General features: G+C 38.1%; 1 protein-coding gene across 10 annotated transcripts in view; it reads right to left on the bottom strand.

Moving 5' to 3' along the window:
• The window catches only part of OXR1 (oxidation resistance 1), a 275,865-nt gene that overhangs the window by 11,011 nt on the left and 244,139 nt on the right, over positions 1-20,715 (bottom strand). For 6 of the 10 annotated variants that reach the window (XM_048286458.1, XM_048286462.1, XM_048286456.1 and 3 more), the window contains 2 exons: positions 3,819-3,899; positions 363-488 (listed from right to left, as the gene is read on the bottom strand). In XM_048286458.1, the coding sequence (XP_048142415.1) occupies positions 363-488; positions 3,819-3,899 (207 nt within the window). Of the gene's footprint in view, positions 1-362; positions 489-3,818; positions 3,900-15,021; positions 15,103-20,715 lie in introns of those variants that run through there. The other 4 variants (XM_048286457.1, XM_048286466.1, XM_048286463.1 and 1 more) reach the window with 3 other exon arrangements.

Below are 20,715 nucleotides of genomic sequence, written 5' to 3'. Positions count from 1 at the left end.
GAAAACATCCTCAAGTTGAGCAACTGGAGTTCAGGACTGGATCTTAGGAAAATTTTTTTCAGTGAAAGGGTTGTCAAGCATTGGAACAGGGTAGCCAGGGAAGTGGTTGAGTTACCTGTGTTGAAGTATTTGAAGGATGCATAAGACATGGGTGACATTTTGGGAAAGGGTTTAATGGTGGACTTGGCAGTGATGAGGTAACAGCTGGACTCAGTGGTCTTAGACAACTTTTCTAATTATACACAGTTTATTTTCTTCTTTTAATATCACCCAAGGTCTTCTAACTGGTGTGTTTTACACTATAGTCACAGCATTTGTGACACATTAATGTACAAGAATAAAAAATGACATTAATTTCATACCTTTTCAATTTGTTCAGGCTGTAGTAATTCACTTGGATCACTAAGATTTGGCCGAAATGCTTCAGGCTCCAGGTCTGTTTTGATATTTGTTGCCTGTTGTGAATTGATATCTTCTCTTGTTGTTATCTACAAAAAGAATAGCAAGAAAATAAGTATTTGCCAGCCTACTGACAGAAAAGGTAAACTTCACAGGTTTAAAATCATGCAGTTATCAATTACACAAGTCCTTCGAAAGTTTAAAAATCCAACAGATTTGATCTGACCGAGATTTCCACCGTTTCCAATAGCAAGCTGGTACACAACTATGTAACAATAACTTACATAGACACCTACACAGAAGAAAGCTACAGCTTTATGCTAAAACAACAAACAGTTCTCATACACAGCTGAAGGGCTTCAAATGCCTTTCAGAAGATACTTTAAAAAGTTCTTGCATTTTAATACTGACATAGCATTCTAAATGTAATTAAAAAAAAAAAACAGGAAGAAAAGGAATTAAAACTTCAACATTGACATTTCTCAGTAGTTTCTGAATCAATAGTCTTTTAGAATACTTAAGAAATTTTTCAGATATGCAGTAGACATCTGGGAAGACTGCTGTCATATATTTTGAGCAAACCATCTGACTGGAGCCTTAGGAGTAGTGCTGCTCCATAAGCTGATCTGCTGGAGTACTTACGGGAATCAAAGAAGAAAGAATTGAGAGGGCGGGGAGCGGAAAGCAGCAATAATACTTCAGTTGCATAGAGAGCACTGAGGTCTGGCAAAGATGCACTATTCAGAAGGGTCCTGCAGTAGTTTAAAATACTTGACTTACATATCTACCCTGCTGAGTGTAGATGGCAGATGCCACAAAATCCCTCATCAGATGTAGCTCACAACAGCTTCTTACCCCAGTCAACATTCACTGGCACTTTCAAGTTAAAGTGCCATGTCTTGATAACTAGAATAGCTGCGATCCAAACAGATTTCCATCTATAAATCCAGCTGCAGGGATATTTAAAACTTGCTAGGGGATAGTGAAATCTGACAAAGGAGTAGGACAAAGTGAGGAAGTTAGTAAGATAAGCCACTGCAGCAAGACTTATTAAAACGTTGAGAGATTTGCTAAAGAAAAAAGAAATCTCAACAAGATTAAGTGCATCTGAATAATTTATCAGCCTAAACCAAGTTTCACTGAAAGCCAGACTGTCCAAATTAAAACCTGAATCCTGAAAATTTCAAGAAAATATCTGCCAAATCCAGTTTGCCACATCCCTCCTACTCTAAACATACAGGACACAACTGCACTATTTCACAATATCACCATGGTAAGCTTTGCCAACCTTTTGTGAACTTGCTTAGTTAATTAAAAAAAAAAGCCAAATCAAAGAAAACTCTGAAATACAGATAGGAATATTTAAACAAATACAGCCACCTGAGCCAAAAAGAAGGACACTCCTTTCTTCCCCCTCAAGAACTATGAAAAAAGTTCCTATCACAAACCCTTATTATTTAAAAATAGCCTTATAAAGTCAACATATCAAAGTATATTCATACAGTAACTCAATCACAGTATTAATTCTAAACCCAAGAAAAGGTGTGCTTAAATTGAGTATAAAACAACAAAAAAGCTCAAGCCTTCCTTTTCTCAATGGAAAGTAACAAGAACTTCCAACATGGACTATGCACTAATTTCCGTATCACAACACAAAATATGCAATTATCCATATAGCTTCATGTACAAGATGACCTGCACGCTGCTTTACAGAGTGCTATCTCTAAAACGTTATTTTATAGTCCAAATATTTTCCACCTTAAATGCCTTTCATCCATCATAATACTGCTTCAGCTCCAGAGAAGTTCAGCATTGTTCAACTGTAGAGCAGAAAGCTTCTTTCCTTTGTTATTCTTTAATTCTGATTAAAGACCACTGTGCAAAACATGAATAATTTGGATTCAAGTGGTGTGGGGAACTGAGTTTTTTGGTTTAGAGTTTTCATGGATTGGGGTATTTTTTCAGTTGGATTTTTTTCCATTATTATTTTATTTACTACTATTATTATTTATTACAGTAAAGCAGTTTTCTTCTAGGAAGAACGCTGCTTTGTAGAAGCAGTCAAAGAGCATCTGTTCAAAACAATCTGAGAGAAAGCACTCTAGCTGCAAAATTTGCAGATTTATTTCCCACCAAAGTTGGACAGAGCAGACTGACCTATAGTAAGATTCCAGGGGCTTCCAAGATTGGTAAAGGTCACACAGTCTATACCACATTTGAGACCACAACTCAAATGGCCTCAGAGCAGAGAGTTTATAGGCTGTAACCCACCACATCAGATTTTTCTAGTCAGCCTAAACTTTGAGTTTGGGCATACCAGGTGAAAGGTATTTGGAAAGAGCTCCGACACTTCCAGAATATTAATACACGGATTCTCCGCCACCACTTGCCAAAAACAGAATAGTTCTGTTCTCAAGTGGGAACAATATTTTTTTTTTTTTTTTGCAAGATTTCTGACTTTCCTATAACAGGGCAGCTTTTGGGTTCAAGGTTCATGCTCATTATTGATCTATGTAATTGTACTACTTACAAAACATTTTAAAGCAATTAATTACTGATTATTAAACAAATAGAAATAAAAAAGCTATGAAAATGTTTTCTTATGTGTAATTACCTAATAGGTAAAAAAAGCCAAGATCAAAGAAATAAAAAAAACAGAATAAAACATTTTAAATTTTCAGCAGCCAAGCAGTAGAGAAAAACAAAATACTCAATGCTTCTAAGGAAATCTAAGCTATGCTTTCCATCGGTAAGGCATGTATGTGCACAGCAGCTAACAATTTTATAACACTCAAAAAACTATGAAACACCTAAAGAGAATGCAAATATCAGTTTCAATCCATATCCAGAGACCTCCAAAAATCCAAACTGCTTTAAAAGTACTGTTTTGTGCGTACGTGTATGACCTTTGCCATGTTGAACTGCCTTAGTTACCTGCTTTTATAATGGGAAAAATACTTACCTATTTCACAGAAGTTGTGAAGCTTCATACTTGCCATGTACTGTGAGATTCTTGGTGAAAGATTCCTATATAAAATTAAACACCCGTGCAACAAGGTTTTGGATTCTTCACCTGTTTTGCATTCTTTTTAGGGAAGCTTCTAACACAACACACCAGTCTAAAGTAGAAGTTAAAACACAACACTGCAAGTCAAGCAGTACTGAGAACAAATTGTCAAATTCTAACAGAAAATTCCTGTGTGAAAAATGTGGAAGTAGTAATTCCATCATAAAATTACTGATTCCATCATAGAATTGCACAGTTAAACACATCCAAAACAAAGGAATTTTCTGTTGGATCCTTGTAGTGCTGTAGACAAGACAAACCCACTGAGTGCAGGACTTGCCCTGATCCAAGACACTACAAAGAAAGATGTTTTAGTATCTGGAGACGGGGTTTAAACTACTGAAGAGGGCACCTGGAGACGTCTGCAGAGTGTGCGCAGTTCTTCGCTATTTAGAGCATCGATCCTGCGGTGATACTCAGCCACTGACACTACCTGAATATGGAGACAGGAAGACAATAATTCCACTGACAGTTGAAGAAAAGTAAAAAGGTATGAAAGAAAAAACTGGAGGAGAGTAATGAAGGGAAAATGCGCAATGACAACAAACAAACAAGAAGGGCCAAGAGATGTTTGTTTCTGCAAGGACAATGCACATGTAGGTGATTTTAGACATATGAGTAAACACAGCAAGATTACAAAATAAACACTGACGGCACTAGCAGTCAGATATCTCACTGATCTAGGATGAATTCAGAACTGATATAGGAGTGCAAAAAGTTTCCAGTATCAGGATGCTAAATTAAAAGTCAATCTGAGTTGCATGCCTTAATCCAAACTCTTCAGCCCAAGGTCCTCTCAAACATTCTTTACACCCAGATTAATGAATCCTGTGAACCTGGTTTGCTTTCCTAAATGAAGACTAGAAGCAAATCTCAGGCTTCTCAGTAAGCTCTACCTCTTGTGTCTGGCAGCAAAGATACAGTTATAGACAATGTAGCAGGAGTACAGTTTAATAACACCCCAATACCACCCGACAATATCTTTACCCTGGACTTTCTATTCCCCTCCAAAGCTTCAGGAGTTGCTCATCTGTCAACACATTCACTTCAAATGGCATCTCCACTTTGGCAGGAGGTGTATGGCCAGAAAGTCTTCAGTCAGAAAGCTCTAGAACATGCTGCTCTGGTGCAACAAGCTGGCTAAAGGACTACAACAGTCATTTTGATGTAACTAGAGCAAATAATGTGATTTTGAGAAAAACTCAAAATCATCATTGATATGAAAGCATCTTAAAACAGCTGGTGGAGAGATCAAATGGATGTCCCATGTAGTAAGAGCATATTAAAAACTTCTAGAGCCTACCACAGTGCAAAGGAAGACAACCACAAGTCCAGCAGCTCCCCATCTACCTGTCCCTACTACAAGGAGTTTGGCCAGATACTCGCCACTGTCCTGAGTACAGAGCCCACAGTCATGCATGACTGGCTCTTGAGCAGCGATGGTTCACTCTACCCCATGCAACTGCAAGGCAAGGAAAAAGGAATACTTGTGACATCCAGCTTTATTACTGAGTAATTCGTAATTACTAGCACTCAATTTATTCCATTATTTTTCTATTGTTGCCTTAAAATATATCAAGAATATTGTTGTAAATTGTATTGGCTTGTGCATTCTCAGAGTCAAATAGCTATATGTAAAGTTTTAACAGTATTACACTCAAACATGTAAGTGATAGTGTAGTTTTATCCTTTTATTTGCTACGACACTTCTTTGCAAATTTACACTGTTCACACCAGCAACTTTCAAACATAATCTCGAAAAGCAGTAATGTGAGGACCCTTTTGCCTCATTGCTTCTTTAAGCTACACCATACTACATGTGAGGCAGTAGGTAACTTATAATACACCATAGATGTCTGGTTACTTAAGGAGATTCTTGAGAAAAAAAATCTCAAAATCTCTGACACCATTATAAAATTTTTTCACATGGTGGAAATGTAGACAGTTTTATGGGCAATGCCATCTTGCCTTCAACCTCTCAAATACATACTGTCATCATCCTCCATCTGTGAATTGCTTATCAGCTTTTTAACTCAGCGATTGACCTTTTCATATGCCATGGAGTTGCCTTATTTTTCTTCCTTGAGAGAAACATGACTACCTATCCAAGTATGTACAATATAATAGCTTCTTGGCATGCTGAACCTGTTGCACACTGTCACATTCCATTTGTTTTGAGAACAAAAGCCTGCATAATAACAGACTGTTGGTATGCTATGATAAACATCATAAATAGCATGTCATAGAATGTCAAACCACCCACAGGAAAATTAAAGGAAAAGAGGCCACCCTTTCACACCCAGTGCTTATTTTAAGTATACATTCCATACTAAGCATATAGTCCGTACTAAGTATACAATCCATACTAAGTTCCATGAATAAACCATAAGACACTGTCTCAAGTTGATCCACTCATCACTGAACCAGGCTTCAAGAGAGTAAGTTAAGATACATCAACCCTTCAAATGCAGCACTGGGACTTCTGTTATAATGCTGTTGGGGTTTGACACTGGCTAGAAGCCAGGCACCCACAAAAACCCCATTTATTCATTCTCATCTGCTATCATTGAGCAGAGGAGGGGGGAAAGAAAAACAAACCAAAACTCTAATGAGGTGAGGTTAAGGATTAGGAGAAAAACACTTTAAGGCAAAACAGGTTCAAAACTTAAACAGTATAAAGAAAATTTATTACCAACAGAATTAAAAGAGGATAATGAGAACTAAAATAAACCTTTAGAACACCTTTCCTCCCCAGTCCCTCTCTCTTTTGCACCAACTGCACAAGGAGACAAAAACATGGGGTTTTGGTCAGTCTTTCACTTCCTAAAGATCTTTCTTCGTTATGCTTAAGGAAAGGAGTTTCTTTCTTCTGCTGTGCCGTGGGATCCTTCCCATGGGACATAGTTCTCTGCAACCTTTTCCAATGTGGTTTTAACTTTCACAAATAGCAGCCCCATCTGACCTGCTGTAACATGAGTCCCTCCCACGAAGGGTGCAGTCTTCCCAAAACTGCACATCATGGGTCATTTTAGTTCATGGGGTTTAGTCTTTTAAGGAGAAGCTGTCTAGTTTGGAAATTCTCTCTTTCTCTGGAAGCAAGGGTCCTTGCTCTCTGTTTGAGTTCCTCACTAGATTACAGCTTTTCAGTATCCATGCACTCCAGCATTGAGTGCTTTTCCTCACGGGCTGCACGTGGATCTCTGCATCCCCCCATGCACTTCATGAATTACAGGGAAACAATTTGTTGTATTATAGTCCTCACCACAGCTTACAGAAAAATCTCAGCTCTGACTCCTGGTGCACCTCCTCCCTCTCCTTTTTTTCACTGACCTCGATGTTGGTTATCCTCACCTGTCCTCACTTCTCCCTCTTCTCTGACTCAGAAGAAAATTGTTGTCCATAGGTACTATTGTTCTCAAGTTCTATCAATTGAAAAGTTCTTATAGAGCTTCGCTGGGCTGACAAGGTTGATCTTGTCTGTGCTCCATGTTGGGGAATTGTTTGCCATGTTTTCCTTGCTGGCCACATGGTCCCCAGTGGCCCCAAGAAGGCCCCAGCGGCCACACTGGGATCGCCCCTGGCAGCCGCCTCACCACCCCTCGGGAGAAGAAAGATAACTTCCCGCAGTTTTTCTCCTTTCTTAAATATGTCATCACAGAGGCATTACCAACTTCTCTAATTGGGCTAGTAACCTGCCCATCATCAGAGCCTTCAGTGATTGGCTCTGTGCTGGACATAGCAGAAGTTTCGAGCAGCTTTTCTCCTGCCCACCAAAAGACTAGACTGCTTTTAAACTAACACAAATGCCTATGGTTTAGGCCAACATGCTTTATTCCTGCTTTGCAGTGGACAAGACTATGTACTTCTTCATTAAATGAGCTACAGAATCTCAAAGTCACATTATGTGTAAGCTTACTAGCAACTACCTTCAACTTCATTCAGGAATTGAGATACATCTTGCAAACAGACAGCACTTTTTCCCTGCCAGGCTCAAGAGCACTGTTTTGAAATGTTAGTAGTAACATTGGAAGTTTATTCTTCTTTATAACCTGGTTTAATTCACAGTCTGCTTATGCTATTTCCTCTTCCATCAGAATTTCTTCATGCTCCTTCCTTGTAGTTCTACTAATCTTCTAGTCTACTTCACCAAGCTAAATAAACCAGTGTTTTCTTCCCTCTCCTGCCCCCATCACCTGTATGTCTTCCTATCATTCCCAGACCTACTTCTACCTCATTCTACTTTGAACTTTGATTCTCAGATGCAGAACTTAGTCTTTCATATAGTATAAGAAATACCTAGAAAGCAAGACATTTCATAGATAAAAGGTAGATGCAGATTCATATTCAGCACACTGGATTGTAGTTTTCAGTACAAAAATGCTTCTTAGTAATAAAATTCTTCCATTAAAGTAATTAAGTAAAGGTCTACCAATATGACTTTGCTATGTGCTTTATTTACTATGCTATCTTTACTATGACATATCAGCTTCTGGTTTCCTTGATAACCAAGCTAATTTTTGAGGATGAGGAAGTGTTCCTGAAGGACGCTGTGTTCTCTCTCTAGTTGTTTTCTGCTTTAAAAAGAAGGAAGAGAGAAAAATAGCTAAACTTCTTATGGTTAATCTGGGCACTGGTTGGAATAGAGCAAAACAATGTGTATAGCCTGAATCGTTAGTGTGCTTCAGGGTGAAAAGGGTTCTGCTTTGGGACTTGAAACTGTCTATTGCCAATGATACAACACTGGGAGGAGCTGTTGACTCCCTCAAAGGCAGGGAGGCCCTGCAGAGAGACCTCGACAAATCAAAGGACTGGACAATCATGAACCACCTGAAGTTCAACAAGGGACAGCGCCGGATTCTGCACCTGGGATGCAGCAACCCAGCACAGACAGACTGGGGAATGAGATGCTGCAAAGCAGTGACATGGAAAGAGACCTGGGGGTCCTGGATGATGGAAAATTGGATAGGAATCAGCAGTGCCCTGGCAGGCAGGAGGGCCAAGTGTGTCCTAAGGGGCATCAGGCACAGCATCGCCAGCCGGGCAAGGGAGAGGATTGTCACACTCTGCTCTGGGGGTGCACCTCAAGTCCTGGAGGTAGTTTTGGGCACCACAACATAAGAAATGTTTAAAGCTCTTAGAGAATGCACAATGAACAGCAACAAAGATGGCAAAGGGCTTTGAGAGCAAGCCATATGAGGAGTAGCTGAGGTCACTTGGTCTGCTCAGGCTGGAGAAGAGGAGACTGAGGGGAGATCTCACTGCAGACTGCAGCTTCCTCGTGAGGGGAAGAGGAGGGGCAGACACTGATCTCTTCTCTGCAGTGATCAGCAACAGGAACCGTGGGAATGGCCTGAAGCTGTGTCAGAAGAGATTTAGTCTGGATATCAGAGGGTGTTTGGGCACTGGAACAGCTCCCCAAGGAACTGGTCACAGCACCAAGCCTGACAGAGTTCAAGAACTGTTTGGACAATGCTTTCAGGCACAGGGTGTGACTTTTGGGGATGGTGCTGTGCAGGGCCAGAAGTTGTGATGCCACCTGGAGTTTTAGCTTTTTTCTTTTGTATATTTTCTGTGTTTTTTGAACATATACTTGTAGCTCTGTAGTCTGTTATCGTAGCTTCACTTCAGTATTTTCCTAAGCAGAAAGACAAAACAAATTCCAGGACCCCTATGCTATCTTGGTTCTCCTTAGAAACCAAGGTTGAAACCAGCTCTTCGAGACAGTTTTATAAACAAAGCCTAGTCCTCATCTGAAAGGGGGAGGATTTATAAGGTGCTAGGGCTGAGGAGGATTACTTCACTGGGCATGCTGCTAATTGGGGAGCTCTTGTCAGATATGCTAATTTGCAGAATCTATAGAAGTTGTACACATGCCACGCAGCGGTGCATCTTCAGTGTTTTCCACCTGACAAACTGTGCACCTAAGGATCCTTATATAAAGGTACCCCCTTTTTATCAGCCTAACTGTGTCTGGCTCATATTTCTAGGACCAGAAAAAAAACGCAGCAGTTGGACTTGATCCTTGTGGGCCCTTTCCAACTCAGCTTATTCTGTGATTCTGTGATTCCAAGTTTGAAAAGACATGGAATATATCTTTAGAGATCTAATACTACCTGCTGTATTCACATTGGCAGCATTGATGAAAAACCATGGGATGAATATGACTCATGGTATGACTCTTTCAAGTTTGACTCTCCACACCATGTATATGCGAGTTAAGCACTTAGCACAACACCCAACAGTTTTAATATTTAATGCAGTAAGTCGAGGGTTTGCATACCAATGATTCAAACAACCAAGAAGCCAAAGATTCTCCTTTTGGAGAAATTCAGGTTTCTAAACTTTGTTTTTCTGAAAACATGTCAAAAGTACCTAACTTTTACAAGTTATGCTGGTCACTTGCAGTGAATGAAACTGAAGACAAAATTCCAGATATGGAACATTTTTTGTCCTTCAGGAACACATATGAAAATGCAGTTAAAATTGTTCAATGTATGATCAGCCCCTTCAGCCCCTGGTCGTATCATCCTGCTACAGACAAGATGTTAAAAAAAGTTTTTTACACCAGTGAGGGATTCCTCAGTTTATCAAAGTCACAAGTGACACACCCCACTAATGCCTCTTTGCTAACAAGGAGGAGGTTTAATTGCTGCCCTCAAAACAAACACAGCTAAACTGTCAGAGCTAACAAGTAGCTGAAACTGTCTCCATCGAGAGAAAGGGAGGGTCTTATCAGAGCTGAAGAGTGCTTCTGAAAGATAAGAACAGATAAAGCTTAACGGTATAAATGGCTCTCTTAACAACTCTGAACATGACATTAAAAAAAACAAGTATTAAGAAAGAACACAAGCTGAACCATTTTACTTTGAATCTTAATACATAGGTGTAAAATCAGACGAACTGTAAACTTTATGAATATTAATTCTTCGAGATTCAAAAACATTCCAGGATATTTAACTGAAGGAAAAGAAAGCCAATGTAGTTTTTATTAGGCCACTACAAAGTTACTTCAAAACACCTTCCAATAAAAAGGTGCCTATGCGAACTGAAAGCTGCTATGAGTATTTTACGAGAAAACACTAAGTTTATTTTTCAGACAAATTTATTTTACTCCCAAAAATATTAGAAGGATGGAAAGAAGACAACGTGCTCCAGCACATCAAATATGATTATTTGGGATATATTGATTACATCACAATAATGCATTAATTCATGGGGTTTACCACAACAGATAAACCCTTGTGAGGTATCATTTGAAAAAATCCCAAACCTTAAGACTAACTTAATTTGATTCATTAGTAAGCATGTGGCTATCTATTTTCTATTTTGTGTGGTTTTCAGTCAATTCAGCTCCCTGTCACTCTACTGGTGACAAGGAAGGGAAGGCATGACAGCTGGCCATTTTATGCAGAGAAGGACCATAGAATGACAGTAGTTCTCTGGTTTGGCTGGCAGCACGGTTCTTTCTCTAATATTTTTAAAGCTGTCCCTCTCCAAATGTACACCAGGGTGTTTTCCAGGGCAGGGACAGAAATGCTGAGAAGTTCACATGACAGCAGCATTCTCCCTGTGACCAGTATTGTCCCCAGAGCTTTGCAGGATGAGCTGTTAAGTATCTGCCTCAAAGTGCTCTAAGCCTACAGCAACTGTATCAAGCTGTAATTAACATATACTGAAGATAAACGGAAGTATCTGCAATAACCAGAATAAATGAACTTGAATGCAATCAAACCCTGAAGCACACAAAGTGTTATATCAAGTCTGTAGACCTTAATAACAAGCTATTTTTTTCAAGATATGAGAAAACACTCATATGAGAGATATGATAATGCCAGCAAGATAACTAAATTTAACATGCAAAACATTAAACAGTTTAGGATGTTTGTGCAAAGAGCTAAGGTTTAAGAAAATTACTTTCTTAAAGAGGCAGGCCAGAAAACTTTACTCATTTTGTCCAAACAAAAAAAGATCTGTAGCAACACGACCAAAAAAACCCAGCTCCCTTGCAAAACTATTTAAGGAAGTTTCAGCACTAGCAAGCAGAGAAGCCAGAGAGAGGTTCAGCTGCTGAAACCACAGCATCTGGTGCTTGAGCTCAAGCTGCCACTCCAGGAAAAGGCAGACTGAGCAAGGGTACACCTCAGTTCTGATACTGCCCTGCAAAGATCCTCTCAGGTGTGACAAGAAAGCATTACACAGGCTTAGAAGTAACTGAATCATAGCCCAGTATGAAAAAGTTTGTCTTTTACTTTAAGCAGAAAAAAGGTCTATTAGGATCAATTTCAGATTCCATAGGTCATTAAAAGCACACAGGAAAAATGTAAGCCTTTACTACTCATTTGATTTCTTTCAACTTATAATCAACCTTTTCGAAAATTCCTCTGCTACTCAGACTGCATTTGTCAAAGTAGACTAATATTTCACAATTATTAAAAATGTAAATAATATAACGCCCAATAATTCAGTGGAAGAACTATAATCATAGAATAGTTCAGGTTGGAACAGACCTTACAGATCACATAGCTCCAACCTCCCCGACATGGGCAGGGAATCTTCTGCTACACCAGATTAGTCAAAGCCCCACCCAGCCGGGCCTCGAAGACTTCCAGGGGTGGGAATTCCACAAATTCTCTGGGCAACCTATTCCAGTGCCTCACAACCCTCAGAGTGAAGAATTTCTTTGTAGTATGTAATCTAGACCTTTCCTCCTTCAGATTAAGGTCCTATCACAACATGCCCTTGTGAAAAACCCCCCTCCAGCTCTCTTACAAGAGAGCCCCTGTAGGCTCTGGAAGAAATGCCATAATAAGGTGTCCCCAGAGCCTCCTCTCCTCCAGGCTGAACAGCCCCAACTCTCTCAGCTTGTCTTCATAGCAGAGGTGTCCAGCTGATATCAAAACACAGCTCTTGGATCAATTCAGTGGCCCTCCTCTGGACCTGTTCCAAGAGGCCCACATGGGAACATCCAGTCATGGCATGATGTATAAACCCCCAAATTACCTAGGACAACAAGTATGGCAAATATCTGTCACCAAGGAAAGGTTCTAGGCTTAGCGATCTGTGTAAGAAAGTACTGGATTCCACTCTGGTTTTTTATTACTAAAAATATATCATTAGTTCATTCTATGACTCTAAAAAATTACTATGGAAAGCTGATTTTAAAAATATTTCAGTAGTATTACTGAATTGATGCAACCGTGCAATTCTGACATCCACAGAGAAGTACTAAGTCCTCATCTTTCACATGTAAGCCCCTATTATTATACCTTCATAATAGCCAAAGGAATACAGGCATTAGCTTACCAAATAAAGTTAACCAATAACTCAAAACGTCAGAAGTTGTGCAAGTCTCAAATAATTCAAGTTACTAAAACTATTTGCATGCTAATAACTTGAGAATATAAAAGCCAAAGATCAGTTTTCATTGGTTTTGTCCCCTTTGGCTATGCAGCCTATCCAAGCTGTGCAAAGCACAGACATGCATTCCCAAAGAAGGCAATCCATCTTTTGTTCTCTTGCATTGTCTGATGTCTTTTGTCTGAAATGCTTTGATAGGAAGAATCATTGCCTGCATTTTTGACATTCTAGAAACTTACTGGCATCTCTTGTACTGCTATAAAATAAAGAGACAGAGTAAATACCAAACATTTACTAAAACATGGGAGGCTGACATTACTGGCTTTTTAAAGGGGGCGTATAATGCACCAGTTGGTCACCAAAATTTTGATTTCTTATCCTGGGAAAGTACCAAACACCTTCAATTCTCAGCCCAAATTAACTGTATCATCAAGAAAGTAACAAAGGCCTTTCAGGTAAATAATCTAGGGCAAGTTAGTTGCTTCAAGTTAGCATTTTTGTTTTATTGTATCACTTCATTTAGTCCAGCAACTGTTATTTCATGTCAGATGAGTTATCATCCAAATTCAGAACAACCACTAAAGAGAGATTTAGTCAGAAACCTGTACACTTTATATGCTGCCACTATCCTTAATATTCTTTCCACTGTCTTGCTTAACAAATAATTATACCAATATGCCTTTTTTCCTTTCTGTAGAAATATTACACTTACACATTAGGTTTATGAACATTCATTGAAGAAAAAACCCAACTTCAAGAATAGAGCTTTTCTTATCCACATAGCAACATTTTAAAAATATCCTCATATGTAGATACTTCTGTACCCTCTTTTTCCAGTTTGACTTTTTACATGTTAAAATAACCTGTTCTCTACCTCTCTCACAGCAAAGTTGATCCTTATTCTCACAGAGTCTTCTTCAGTTCAAACTGTCCTTAAAAGCTGATAAGTATTGTTTTTATAACACAGCTGGACTCTGGCTGAAGTTCAGTATTGGTCCTAAGGGAAACAATTACAACAAGGGATACTACTACTTTTTAAAATATCTGTGCAAGTTATACCTATTTAACTATGTATATAGATATATGTTAAAAAACACATTCTTGGTAAACTAAACTTCAGATACTTTTTACACTGCTACAGGGTATGCTAAAATAACATTTCAATTAATTTAGATATTATATCTCCATTCTATTCCACCACCACAGAGGAAAGTTAAGAGCCTATTACTTCAAAACTGTGTTGTTAGGAACACACATTTTACAGAATCATTTGCTGCAACAAGTCAATTTCATATTTTGCAAGTATCCTGGCTACAAATAAAGATAAAAACAATACATAAAAGATAAAGAATAAAACCCTATTAATAAATAAAAAATAAAACCCCAATTCAACAGCACATTGAAAGAAGTATGCTTCAAAACCCAGTGATGTGTAATTCTTAAGAAGAAGACAGTAAAAAGCCTGTCACAAGGAGAGTCTAAATGAAAACTATCTTCCAAATTTACCAGTGAGTAAAAGCACAAACAAGTATATTGTCAGGATCATTTCTTCCCTATCTCAAGATATCATTGTTCTGCAAGTCTCACTGAAAATCTTTTCCTTTAGATACTACTACGTATTAAATAGTACTACAAAGTCTGTTTGGGGAAAACAACACTGAAAAAATTCTATTCCCTTTCATAAATCTAATAAACTGCAAAACCAATGTTATTGGTCCCTCCTTTTCATTATAAATGTGAGAATGGGAGTACAGCAGACTCATGTCCATGAATTTAGAAGTATTATCAGACCTTCATATGGTTGACTGGCTTCTGAGAAGGTAATGGTAAGTCAGGAAATTTCCACTTCTCTAATTATATGCCCATGCAAAACTCCTGTTCCCGGTATTTAGCTATAAAGCACATTTTTTTGGTGAAGAAATGCATTACTCCAAGGGAAACGAAAGGAAAGGAAAAAAAGCTGGTGGGAAAGGAAAGGAAAAAAATCCCACCTTAAAACTGCTGAACCCCTTAATGCTCAAAGTAGTTTCTCTTATCTAATGCCAAAGGAATACCAGTAATTAGATTATGTTCCAAAGATAATGAAAATTTTTGACTCCTGTTCACACATTCAAAATTTAAACTTACAGAAACTGCCTCTGCACCACAACATTTAAAGACTGCAATAACAGACATGAACATACTACACTGAAAATTACCAGAGTGCATTTATGATTAACTGGCTGGTGCTTTCTTCCCTTCTTCCCATACCAGAGACGAGACATTTCCCTTCTAAAAATAAAATGAGACTAAAAAAAGAAATGAAACAAAAAACATGGTTCAAGGCTGTTTGAAAGCATTCTCTGTACCTGCTGTCAGCTCCAGGCACAGGGAGAGCCCCACGACGCTGTGACAGGATAGTTTGCTGGACGCTCACATTTGACTGACAAGGCAGGGAACAAATGAGCGAGTGTTCAGCAAGGGGATGTATCGCAAATGATGACGATACACAAGGAGGAAGGTTTCCTGTGCTCAAGTGTGGTTGCAGAGCACTAGTTTGTTAAAAAGGGGAAAATATTTAAAGATACAGAACTGTTATTAATATAAGATATGGAATTGTTTGTACACAATACTGGGAAGCACAAAAATAATCCCCAAGAACTGTGTGCAATATTCTGTTACAACATAATTGTTCATAAACAATTTCTAATGGTAAAATGTCTGCACTCAATATTAAACTAATAGTTTGTCTTCCTTATGCTGACAACTGTATATAAACCCTATCAGTCATTTCTTAGAGTCCAGAAGAGTGGTCAGTGAAGATTTAAAATATTATTTAAAAAAAAAAAAAAAAAGGGGGTTTTAAAGCATTCAGAAACTGTTAGGCTTGAAGCCTTTTCAGTTTGTAAGCTACAAGAAGAAAATTAATTCTTTTGTCTGTAACCTAAATTTGCTATATGGGTTAAATGCTAGTCCCAGCAAGAAAGTATTTTTGGAATCATGATTTTTGTTTTTCCCCTTAAGAAAGGTTGTTTACTTAAACAGGCATGTGCAACAGTAAAAAGCATGACAACCCTTCAAGAATTTCTCTGTAGTAGCACTTGCAGTCTTTCTACCCCACACCCAAAATGAAATATCTCCTTTCCCCCATCCAACATCCCCCAAAACAAACAACAACCATCAAAAAAATCTCCACATCACCCATGCTTCAAGTTCTGTGCAGAAATATTAAATAGGCCAGGTCAGCAACACAACAACATTAAATCATTGCTCACTCAGGCTGTTGCACTGCGATCTAAAAGCCAAGATGTCCAAGCAGAGAAAACCAGGACCAAAACTTGTATTTTACTGCCAACTTTATAATGGAACACCTCAGCTTGCACTAGTGTATAATATTCTTTTTGATAAAATGTTTTTATTTTTAGTAAAACCTTTTCTGGGAGCTGGCATCTCTAAAAGTAAATTTGTTCTAACTTATCAGAACTATTAAGGTGGGAAGTAAAAACACTTTTGTTACTGAAGCTGGGATTTAGGAAATTCAAATATGTAATAATACACTACATATATAGCCAAATGGTGTACAATTCCAATAATAAGCCATATGCCTATTTATGTGCTTGAGGTTTTTTGTTGGGTTTTATTTTCAAATAGTAAGTGAACTAATACTGAGGGTTAAAACAAGAATGAAAACCAGAAACCCTTAAAACTGTTTCAAATGAGAATTACCATCAATACAAAAATATAATACAAGCTACAGACATCACCCCCTTCTCTGCCAAGTCTGGGCAATCTTAAAGGAATGGAGAATATGCAGAAAAAATATTTCAGACTTTCTCTGGAAAGGAAACCTTTAAAGCAGAAAGCAAAAGCTAGCAATACAACTAACTCTTCCACAGCCTATTTTATCAGTCATCTATTCCCTGCCCTTCAGAAAAATAAAAATTCCTCCCTAACACTAGCTAACATGTTGTTTCTCCAAAGCTGGGAAAGGAAGAAAAGAATCTGATGAACTGAATTGTTTTTTGTCCTGCAACATTTAATCTTAAACAATTCTAACAATTTGTTTATAAGTTTCAAGCTTCTCTTTAAAAAAAATGGCTTTTCCCAGAGCTTCTCAAAAGGATTTTGAAAACTTGCTCAAAAGAAAAGAGAGCAATAAAATTCTGTTAGATCTGATTACTCACTTTTTCACTTAATTCCAGCTGCAAAGTTTAATGGGAATGATTGCACAAGTAACTTTATGAGACCTCCTGACAGCCTGTTTTGCTGCTCAGTCCTGCAGCAGGGGGAGGGCAGGAGAACCTGAGCAGCACCAAGAAACAGCACACTAGGAAAGTGGCAAAACTTGTCACTTGTGACAGATCTCCACCCCAGCCACAGAAAGAAGCCCACATGAGAAATCTGACCCCAGTAGCACCACTTGGTGAAAGATTAATAAACTGTCCTTTTATTTTTTCATGCATTTGGGGATTACAGTATCTGTTAACTGGAATCAGAATCTCGTATCTTGCTGCAATTAACATAGGCCTTGCCATCACTGTTCTTAATAAAAGATTCTAGTGAGGAGCACCAGCTCAGATCTGACACCCATGCAGAACAGCAGCAAACACATAAGAGCATCCACCTGTTTCTTACATAGACAACAGAGCAACAGAAAATGTATCTAACTACACTGAGTGCTAATCTTGTTATTGTCATTGTTAATTCATAACCAAGATACAGATCTCTATACAGTCAATGTGCATAGTCCTTTTCTGTAATTGTACCTCCCAATGTTGTTTCTTCTAATAAACTAACCTGTCTCAAAAAAATACTTAAGTAGCAGCAGCAAAAAAGGAGAGTGACAACAAATAAAGATACAACTTATGGAATGTCTTATTTCCACTCCAAACCAATTACCTGGTTTACACCTTTTGCCATACCAGATTTCAAGTTATCAGCTGACAAGATTTCATAACACTGAAACAGGGTAGTAAGCATAGCAACCTCAACTTCAGAAGGAAGGCTGGACACTGGATGTGGAAGAAGGTTTTTGCAGCTGGATAAGATGAAACTATTTTGTTTCACTTAGTCACTAACAGTGTCCTGATACCACAGAAACAGAAAAGTCGTGACACTGAATTCTACAATCCTTGCATTTAATAATCATGCTTTTTGAGTGAGGTTACATTAAGAAAAAATATACTTCCTGTGCTCCAACCCCCTTAAGAGACAGAAGTTAGCCCAGAACAGTAACAGGACAGGCTGGAGGGGCATAATTACTCAGTTTATTTGCAATTTGCTGTTGATTCCACATGAATAAGTGTCAAGTTCAGGAGCAATTAAGTTAGAATGCAGTTGAAATTAAAAAAAAAAAATACAAAATCAGATACTGGCTTCTATACAAAATTACTACTCTGTCTTCTACAAGTGGGTCTTCATAAAAATTGTTGCAGGTGAAGCTAATGTGGGATTACAGCCAAATGATGTCTGATCCCTTTTCCTTTTACGGGTACAAGAAACACTGAAACATTACAAAAAGCTACCTCCTGAAGTGTCAATACAACATGGACTGGCACAGCTTCTTAGTTGGCTGAGAAAGTTTCCGTAAGAAAGGAAGTCTAATTTGAGTAGTCATCGTTTGTTTCCTGTTAACAGCTTAGGGAAAGGGAGGGGGAAAAAAAAGGAAGCATTTTTCCATTACAAAGTTTTCCTGAGGATTTTCAAAGGTTTGCTGAAAGCCATTAAGAATCTCAAAAGCACAAGCTTTTTAGCTGAATGGCTCTGCTTTAACTCTTAGCAGAGGGATCATCCCAGATCCCTCTATTAGATACATAAAATAGCCATCAATTTCAATTGCACGTTCATAATTCCAACTACAGGACAGCTCCAAGTCATTGAAACCTCTGAATTTTCACATACAAGTTATAGAAAGATTCAAAATAGATTAAGTGGTGACAATAAATACAGCAAAACAAGGAATACCCTAATGCATGAAGTTGAGACAGTACAATATCACTCAAGTTAATTGCAAAAGCAAGAATGAAAGTTACCAATCTCTGCAAAGAGCATTGGATCATGTAAATGGACACCAGAGTCCCTTTCTCCAACCAAAATAAATTAACAGAAACATTTCTACTATAGCATATGACTGCTGGGATTGAAGAGAATCATCCTCCAGTACCAGAGCAAAGCCTATTAAACATTCTGTGGTAATGCACAGCAACACATGCATAGTGACACATCCAATTTCTTAACTGACAATACACAATGTAAAAATCAAATAACCATCTAGCTTGTATAGCCAATTCATTATCATAATGAGACAGCCTTTCAAGAAACATATTGGAAAAAATATTCTTATTCTGACGGCTGTTACATTGGTGCATCTTTACACATTCTGTGAAATGTTTCATTCAAGAAGCCTACAGGTTTCAGCCTTCCTCTTCTCTCTGCTGATCCAGTATTATCCAGCTTGTCGCACAGCATTATGTTCATACCACATTTTAGAATGTAAGACACAACAAGCAGATGTTGCACCAGCATCCAAGCACTGAAGTACAGAGTTGGGAATGGAAGCAAATTTATAGAAGAAACATGATTAAGAATACAAAAATTTAAGACAGCAGTGCATTCTAAAACTGCAATATCCATTTTAATATAGAAATGTTGTAGAATCCAGTCCAGATCCAATAAAGAACTTAATACCTGAAAAAGGTTTCAAGACTGGGATATTGGACATAGGTGCTTATCTAACCAGAGACAATCACTGTTTGTGACCTTCACGTTTCCATAAATGCACAGAAATAGAATTCTGAGACACTCCAGAAGTTACAGCTTTGTTAATGTTGGAATGCTGAGTGTCCAAGTCAAATACCATTTCAAGAAGACAGAAGTTCAATTGCAACTAATGGTTTGATCTAGTAAGCATTTTCAAACCACATCTAAAGTTCTAACTGAAATTCAGTTGGATGCATTACTACAGCATGCTGCTTTCCAGAAGCATTCAATCTTTGTTTTCTATAGACATTCAGTAGGCAAAACCAAAGGTAATTACTATGAAATGCAAGTTCAGAACATGACTCACCATGTCTCGGAAAAAATATTTGCAAGTACCTATCAACTCATGCTTCGATTTGGAGATTAACTCTTAGACTGTTTTAAATCAAATTAATTTTCTGTATTTCCTCCACAATGAACAAGTTAATGAAAAAAATGAAACAGATGAGCTTTCAACTACTTTAAGACCAGCTTGGGGGTCCTAAGACAAAAAATTTCCTGCTTTCAAATATCTTGTGAATGAGTATTTAGATTTACATGGACCTGAAGTATAACTCCATCTTGAATAACGGCAATGAGATCAAATGACAGGGAAGGGGAAAGGAAGAACCAATGCTTTAAAAAAGAATTACTCTAATGCAGAGGAATTCAAGGGTTTTCTTAACAGATTTCAGGTTTAAATAGGAACCTACTATATACACAACTTGAACTTAAAAAGGAAACAAGATTAGACCATAAGTACCAATGAAGTTGCTTCTGAGACACTGCATAACAGAAGGAGTCAGCTTGCTGTCAAGTCTTGCCATGTTTAGATGCATATACAGAATATGCTTTGGAGAAAGAGTTTGTTTATTAACACATAACAGTACTCATCATATGTGCTAACACATACAGAAAGCCATTAGCACTTGAACTTAGACACATCAAGTAAAAAAAGAATACCATTATAAATATACCTTTACAGGCCTATAGCTCAGTACAGATGGCAAAAAAACCAGCACCAAAACAACCCCAAAACACAGCCAAAACAAACAAACAAACCAACCCAAACGACCCCACACAACTCAAAACACCCTCTTCCTTGGTGTAAGCCCATTCACTAAAGCACAAGATAAAAGACATTTGAGAAAAATGGATGAGGATAACACAACTGA

The sequence above is a fragment of the Corvus hawaiiensis genome, chromosome 26 (genome assembly GCF_020740725.1).
Source record: "Corvus hawaiiensis isolate bCorHaw1 chromosome 26, bCorHaw1.pri.cur, whole genome shotgun sequence".
NCBI lineage: Eukaryota > Metazoa > Chordata > Aves > Passeriformes > Corvidae > Corvus > Corvus hawaiiensis.
The sequence above is the reverse complement of the archived record's forward strand: the minus strand, read 5'-3'. Positions and strand labels throughout refer to the sequence as shown.